This window comes from Haplochromis burtoni, unplaced genomic scaffold, assembly GCF_018398535.1.
Source record: "Haplochromis burtoni strain Fernald_Lab_line unplaced genomic scaffold, NCSU_Asbu1 Contig_140, whole genome shotgun sequence".
Lineage (NCBI taxonomy): Eukaryota > Metazoa > Chordata > Actinopteri > Cichliformes > Cichlidae > Haplochromis > Haplochromis burtoni.
The window spans coordinates 242,938-251,113 of record NW_024582501.1 but is presented as its reverse complement, the minus strand read 5'-3'; the positions used below and the strand labels follow the sequence as shown (position 1 = coordinate 251,113).

The window sequence follows — 8,176 nt, the reverse complement described above, 5'->3', positions numbered from 1 at the left end:
AAAACAAAACAAAACAAAACAAAACAAAACAAAACAAAACAAAACAAACAACAAACACTCTTGAGGTCTAATATAGCATTTATTAAGTATTCGTATTAATTAGGGGTATTTGCATGTTAACAGGCATGATTAACAAGACTTGGTTGGCCAAATAGGTTTGCCAAGCAGACATTTAAGTAGAAGATTTAGTTTTTTAGACAAAGTACATGAAACTATTATTTATAGAAAGCATTAAACAAAAAGCTTAGAGGGTTCAACATTTTTGTTTGTTTCTCTCTGCTGCATCTTTTTGAAACTGTTTCATGGCTTATTTCCAGTTGGAAATTATTAATTTTGTCTTTGTTTTTATGTTAGATGTACTGTCAACAAGTCACTGTCTTTTTGACAAATAAATTACGGCATCTTGAAACAGCTTTTTTTTTTTTTGCTGCATTGAAAGCTAGGCATCAGTGTGACATTATATTACAAAAATATGATTTTTTTTGTAGTAAGGTACAGGAAGTTCATATTTGGTTATTTATATCAGCCCTCACTGCCAACGTGTCTTTATTCACATGACCACTAGGAGTCATCGGAATACATGCGTTTCCTGTGGTGACCTCTATTTTTATTTTTTTTAAAGGGAGCTACTGAAACTACCCTCCCACAAAATGCTTCCAGATAAGCATCAACCTCAAAATACACTACATGTATCACAAATGCAGAACTACATCATTACTACAACTAACTAAGTGAAAAAGTACAAATCACTTTTACTACAAACTCACACCAAAGGCAAATATGCAGTCTAGCTGCTAAATGTATTCATTCACTAGGGATGTAGTCCAGCACTTCCCCTGAACTTACTTAGAAATATTAACAGTGTCAAATGGTAGTTCACACACATTTTTTTTCTCCAGTGTAAGGTAAATTTGATTAAGACACATATTAAACCACATGTGTAATCAAAACACTTAACAGCACCATTTAGTGTAAAAGCTTATAATGATGGAAATAGGTTTTGCCTATAACTGTCAGAAAAACATTCTATCTTTGAGATCAACTCTGATTTACTCCTGATAAATCTAAACCAAACCAAAGTGTTCTGGGCTTCTCTTCGGTGGATTCACAGGGGGCTCTGGAGACACAAGGAGATGCACTATTAGTACCGCTCGTTGTATTTTTGGATGTCAAAGGTTTATCTCTGTGTTTCCTACACTTGCTAACACCTGTTCTTTCAGATATTACATCTGGCAAAGGATTTATGTAGATCCCAGAGTTATTATCGTGGTCATTTTGATGCTCTGTGGGTGGATGTTCTGAAGCTGCAGCAAGTTTGGACACAGATATGTTCTCATAGATATGAAGGTGCAGGCTAGATGTCGTTTCTGTTGGTTCAGTTGCTGGTGGGTCCAGTCTTTGATGGTGTGTATGAATAGAGGAACGCCCAGGTAACTTCTGAAGATGCTCTGCTCCCTTGAAAACAGACAAAAATAAAAAAACAAACATAAATAAATAAATAAGAATTTTCTTATATGTTCAAAATATTTATTTTATTTTATTTTACTCACATGGCATTGAATAGCATTACTTATTAGCTGAGTAATTACAATGTGAATTAGACAAAAATGTATAAATCTAAATCTTTCTACAGTAAGGATAGAGGCATGCACGGTGCCATCAAAATGTATTTCCCCTATTCCTGATTTCTCAGTTTTTTGCATATTTCTTACACTTAAATGTTTCAGAGCATCAAATACATTTTTGTTTATTATTTAAAGAGAACTGGAGTAAATACAAAATGCATTAAAAAATGTTTATTAAGGAAAAATAAGTAATCCAAATCTTTCTGGCCCTTTGTGAAAAAGTAAATGCATCCTCTTGTTAAATCATCAAGTAATTAATTAACCTGTTTTTGAAAAGCTGAGTTCAATTTCACTACACACCTAGAATTGCTAACGTCCAGACCTGTTTGATAAAGAAAACACTTAAATAGAGCTTGTCTGCCAAGGAAAAGTAGGCTAATGGGAAATTCACAGAGAAACTCGTGGATTCTTCAACTGACCGCTGCGGCACACCTGCACCAGGGTAAACCTCCGCCTACCCTACTCCTGCTTTACAGGTGAAAATAGAACAACAGGACCGCTAGTCTTTTATTTTATGTATTTTCTGCTGTGTTTCACTTGCATCTATTTGAAAGAGTGAGTGTAAACACAATAAAATATTTTATTTTATGTGCTGGAATGTGCAGAAAATAGGTTTAAATGTTAAACAAATTTCTTCCAGTCAGAGAATGTTACATATACTTTAATTTTTGCTTGATGCATAAAGTTAAAAGATTAAAACTAATAAAACAAGTTTTAAAAAGAGACTTTTCCATTTGATTACATTTTGTATGATGGATTATGCAGAAAAATGGCAATATTGTTCTGTTTGTCCTTCTGATTCTCCCTAGTTGGTGTCTGACCTTTTTTCATGTGTATCTTTGCTAATTTGATGAAAGCCCAGTCTGGATACCACATGTTTTGAGAGTTTGTGTTCCAGAGGGTGTTGGGAGTCAAAGACTAGGTCCAATCAAAGACCAGACTTAAAGATGCTTTTGTATGACCTTAAACAGGCGATCAGGCTTAAAAAGCTTTCCTAAAGTGACTGAATTTCCTCCACAGTGATGTGAAAGACTCGTTGTTAGTTGTCACAATACTTCTTGGTCAAATAGCCCTTCACAGCCTGGAGGCGTGTTTGGCGTCATTGTCCTGTTGAATTACACATGACAGTCCAACTAAACGCAAACCAGATGGGATAGCATGTTGCTGCACGATGTTGTGGTACTCATATTGGTTCAGTGTGTCTTCAATTTTGAATAAATCCCCAACAGTGTCACCAGCAAAGCACCAGCACACCATCATGCCACCTTCTCTGTGCTTCACGGTGGGAACCATGCATGTAGAGACCATCAGTTCACCTTTTCTGCACGGTGGGTGGAAGCAAAGATCTCACATTTGGACTCATAAGACCAAAATACAGATTTCCACTGGTCCAATGTTTATTCCTTGTGTTTCTTGGCCCAAGCAAGTCTCTTCTGCTTGTTGCTTTTCCTTAGTAGTGGTTTCTTAGCAGCTATTTGACCATAAAGGTCGGATTCGCACAGTCTCCTCTGAACAGTTGATGTAGAGGAATATCTGCTACTGGAACATTGATCTGGGCTCCAATCTGAGGTGTGGTTAAATTGCAATTTTTGAGGCTGGTGACTCAGATCAATTTATCCTAAGCAGCAGATGTGATTCTTTGTCTTTCTTTCCTGGGGCAGTCCTCATTTGAGCCAGTTAGCCCTTATTTTTTTTTTGCAATTTTCTGGACTGACTGACCTTCAGTTCTTAAAATAATGATGGGTTAGGGACTGTCATTTCTCTTTACTTAGCTGATTGATTCTTGCCATCATATGAATTCTAACAGTTTTTAAATAGGGCTGTCAGCTGTGCACCAACCTGACTTCTGCACAACACAACGGTCCCAATGCCATTAAGAAGGAAAAGGGGACTACATCATGAAGCTCACTGAGAGACAGGTGTGCAGAGCTGTTACAAAGCAAAGGCTGGCTACTTTCAGGAATCTAAAATATAAGACATTTTTTGAGTTATTTATATTTTTTCTTTGCTGCAAATATCCATAAATTCATACATTTGATGTCTTCAGTATGTATCTACAATGTAGAAAGTAGTAAAAATACAGAAAAATCATTAAATGAGAAGGTGTGCCCAAACTTTTGACTGGTAGTGTATGAGTTTTCTACTCAAAAAGGCCTCTGTGTTCTTCTTTAAATGTAATTCACTACAAATTAAACAGAAATGTAAAATGTTAGTCAGCGTACTTCTGAGACACTTGAAGGCAGAATTCAGTTTCTCTGTGTACCAGATCACCAGACATAGCCAGACTATCTCTCCCCCTTCTCACTTTCTTAATTGTGCTTAGTTAACCATCATGTTGCTTGAAGGTTAGTATTTTTATCTTGCTACTTTTAACAGGAAGACAGTAGAACTTATCTTTGCATCTAATGGTGTCAGTGAGTGTGTGCTTCTGAAACAGGAGTGACTTCCAGTGCCAGTATCTGATACTTTGCAAGAATACCTTTTTAGTTGACCCAGATTTATCACCAGAGCTATACACAATATGACTTTTGACTTTTCAATTGTAAGGGGAAGAAGCATTTTACTTAAAATGTCAAACCATTCCTTTAGCACAACACTAATGTAACACTGTGGTTTTAACACATCCCCATTGAAAAATTCCACAATATAAAAAAATGAGAAATGACTTTTGGAAAACCCCTCGTCACATACTTACATTTGATGTATAAAAAAAAACCCCAATCATATTCTACTTTATTTAATTTGCTGTCTAAGGCAATCACTGATCTCTAGGAGGGAATGAACCTCCTGATAGTGTGATCTCCAATTTTCCATCTCATACCTCTTGTTGATGCACACTGCTGACATCTGTGTTGTTGAAGCAAACTTGTAGTTGAGGTTTTGAGGTTTTTCTGTACTTCCTGAAGCATACTGTCAGCATCAGGAGACATGCCATAGCAATGCCCCCGACTGCAGCATACACAATGGTGCCTGATGAAAACAAGATTATAGAATCATCTTATTCATCAGTAACTTATACACCAATCACATCCTCAAGTGGAAACTCACCTGTGCTGATTTTAGGTTGTTCTTTAGTGGAGAATGATTCTGCAAAACAGGACTCAATATTACTTCTTTATGTAAAATGTATCCAGAATTTATATTTGTAAGGACTGTAAATCAATAATTTGTAATACATTGTTTTTATACCCATTGAAGGTTTTGTAGGCTTAATGGTGTCTGTTCCAGTTGTTAACTGTGTTGTGTTGGTATTCTGATATGTCCATGTGGTAGGAACATCAGGTGTCTCAGTTTCAACAGCTTTATAAGAGAAAGGGGCAAATTACGGTACTATTAATAACTAATCAATATACAATATATATATTCTAAAAGTAAAAGTTTTTCATTCAAAATTTAATTCCGCAATAAGATTACTGTTTTTAGATACCTTTATTTTTATATATATCTAGGGATGTTTTCTGCAAAATAAGTTTTATGTCATGGATATATAAGTGGAATTTTTAATATACTGATGCACAAAGGAATTGATGCATTTTACAGATGTATTCACTTCAGGCGTCCAGAAGCTAGTTTTAACAACTTTGTATTAATATAGCTTATCGAGAGATGACTTAGAACGAGAAAGACAAAAGTTAAAATAAACCTATTTGATTGTTTTAGTGCTCTGATGTTTCTAATATGTTATAAACTGGATGTTTTTCTTCACTGAGCCTCCAAAAATACAATAAAACCACGTGAGAAGAAAAAAAGGGGAAATAAATCTTTTGAATCTTTTAACAAGAAGATCCAGTCAAGCCACGAGGGGAAATTACTTGGAACCACCAGATTATAAACCGGATTATAAAATGCATTTTAGTTCACAAGCTATGCTTTTATATGCAATAATTTTTTTCTGCAATAAAGAACTATAAGAAACGTGGAGTATTTTTTTTCCTTATCTTTTGAAGTAAGAATGCAGATGCATAATTCAAATTAAGCGTACTGATAAAATAAACTCAGAAGAAATAAAATGATGACATACCTTTCTTTACTGTGAGCTGTATCTGAGTGTATGTGTCCAAACCAGGCCTGTCCACTCCACACCAATATTTCTGATGTGAGTCTGACAGCTGGAGATGACTCAAGGTCACAGTGAAGGATCCATCTCCAGAATCCACCAGAGTTACCCTCCCGGACTCTGCTCTTCCACCAGATTTTACAGTAGCCAGCCTGTCTTTCTCGCTCCCACATGGATCTTTGCAAAAGTATTTATCATACGCCCATGCAAGTCTGTGTGAGCACTGGAAGGAGACATTTCTGCCCTGAAATCCTTCTATCTTCATCAACTTGTTTCCATCTGCCAACGTAGCTGCTAAAATTGGCAAGATATAGGGCATCACGGAGTTAAACAAATGTTAGAAAACATTAATACGTTAATTAATTACATTAATATAATTTTTCTAAGCCACTTACAGCAAAAAAGACAGATGATATAGATGGTCTTCATTTTGGCTGATAAACTGCCAGCTCAGTGGTTCTTATCTTGGTGGTCCTTTCAGGTATTTACGACTGGTCAAACTCTTTCAGTTTGCTCCACCACTGTACGAGGTTGTGCACATGAATTGAATTATATTGTAAGTCACGATCGCGATAAAACTGTAAACTAGTCGAAAATATTTACCAAGTAAATGAAATCACTGTCACATACAAATGATTGCGAAAGAATACAAGGTGCGAGCCTACTATAAGCGCACAGAGCAGTCACGATGTGCAGAGAAGCGTTTGTTTGTGACGAGTGGGGGGCAAACACGCCTCCGCAGATGTGTCACAGCTGCACTCCTCTCGCGTGAATTGACCTGACTTGTGAAAGCAAAGAAAGGAAGGAACTGCTTCAAAGAACTGACACCTACACAAACTTGATGACGGTCTCAGTTAACTGACAGTTACTCGTTGACAGCAGCACAGTTTTATGCATAGTTGTTTATATTTTTTTCTTTTAGCACGTAGCGTTAGATTTGTGGTTAAGTCATCTACATCTGTAGATGAGTTTGATAGTGAATACATTTTAAAGTTCTGAAACCTCCCTGTTTAAAAGCTTAGCTACAGTGTTTTCCTTCTCCAAACAGGATTTTACTCATTTTAATCAAAGACCGTACTTTAATTTTGAAAACTGGTTTACTTCCCATCGACATCTGTGCAAGTAACAATAGGAATTACACCCGTTCAGTCCAGCTGGTTTTAAAAAGAGGCAGAGGAATCACACAGTGCCAGCCAGTGAGGGGCACAGACACAGCAGGGCGAGGAGGAAGCAGCAAAATGGTCATCAAGGAAATCTGATTTGAAATTAGATCCAGACACAGAGGAGGAGCCGGACTCAGCAGTAACAGCATTTACAATAACATGCAACTGATTAAAGACTGGTTATACTCCCACTACATTGCTGTCTTAACCTCTTGGGTATTTGTGCTATGGTTGTTTTGACCAGAAGAAAATCCAACACTGTTTCAGACTTTGCTTTAATTGGTCTTTAAAAAAAAAATCAAAAGTTTTTCAGTTGAAAACACCTGATTCTATTTCTGCTTTCAAATTAACTGGTAATCCCAGAGGGTTATTTAATTTTGCCACTCATCTTTGTAATATTGGGAGGGAAGAACTTGATTTAAATTTGAATTTTCAGTACAAATGTGGTAACGGCCCTCATATATTTAATAATATTTAATTTCCCCAAACATATTTACTATTGATTTCATTTTCAATAAACTTCTCACATTGTTGCCTGACACCTACAACGTCTCCTTTACAAAAAGCAAAAACAGGAAGACGTGAAATAATGATGACTCCAGTATTTGCCTACATTTAGTTTCAGTTGCATGAGTATCATTCTGGTGACTTGACAAACCAAACCAAAGCAGGAACAGAAATTTAGATTCACCACAAACCTACAACAACATACTGAATACATCTTACTTTATACTTCTTATATCTGCATCTGTTGATGTCGATCAACAACTGTGCAGTAAGCTGCACATGTAAAAAAATAAAATAAAATTCACTTTTCATAAGGTATGATTTAAATTTTTTAAATTTTAAAATATAAAATAAAACATAGAAAAGAATTAACAGTTTGCAGACTGTAGAACTAAAATTAAAAGATCTGCTAGAGGTAGATATTTGGAGTTTTTTGTGCATTATTTTTTTTCAGCTCTGCAGCTGCCCCACAAGGTGGTGAGGATGTGCGTGGTTTATTTTTATTTTGTTTTTGTGTGTCTGTATAAACAGACTGCAAATCAATTTCCCACTGGGGACAATAAAGTTACCATTGTTACCCCTGTTCTGTATACAAAAAAAAAAAGAAAATGTAAAATATGTTTTAATAAGGGTCATTGTGAATATCCAGCCCCCCACAAGATATTCAGACGTCTTTCTCACAGATACTTTATTCAGCACACCAAAAATGTTTTTTCTTGGTTCAGCACCAACGTTTCTCGAGCTGACTCCCCTCTCACACACACACACACACACACACACACACACACACACACACACACACACACACACACACACACACACAC

At 36.1% G+C, this 8,176-nt stretch overlaps 1 protein-coding gene across 2 annotated transcripts; it reads right to left on the bottom strand.

Annotated features, from left to right (window-relative positions):
* Positions 1 to 71: 71 nt before the first annotated feature.
* Positions 72 to 6,413, bottom strand: LOC102290930. 2 transcript variants are annotated; one of them, XM_042224554.1, is made up of 7 exons: positions 6,078 to 6,413; positions 5,647 to 5,976; positions 4,815 to 4,925; positions 4,674 to 4,712; positions 4,447 to 4,595; positions 1,209 to 1,455; positions 72 to 1,117 (listed from the first exon to the last, which is right to left on the bottom strand). In XM_042224554.1, exons 1-7 carry the CDS (start codon positions 6,109 to 6,111, stop codon positions 1,065 to 1,067), a joined length of 963 nt encoding a protein of 320 aa, XP_042080488.1. In that variant the 5' UTR covers positions 6,112 to 6,413; the 3' UTR covers positions 72 to 1,064. The 2 variants fall into 2 exon arrangements, with proteins under 2 accessions (XP_042080488.1, XP_042080487.1); XM_042224553.1 differs by having other exon boundaries at positions 72 to 1,455; positions 6,078 to 6,412.
* Between the last annotated feature and the right edge of the window lie 1,763 nt (positions 6,414 to 8,176).

Bases quoted from the DNA above. Each gene is read 5' to 3' on its own strand.
- LOC102290930 (XM_042224553.1), bottom strand. From the start codon at position 6,111: ATGAAGACCATCTATATCATCTGTCTTTTTTGCT. The intron at 4,713-4,814 runs GTATAAAAACAA...CCTGTTTTGCAG, and splicing joins GCCTACAAAACCTTCAATGG to AATCATTCTCCACTAAAGAA. The intron at 4,596-4,673 runs GTGAGTTTCCAC...TGTTTTCATCAG, and splicing joins ACAACCTAAAATCAGCACAG to GCACCATTGTGTATGCTGCA.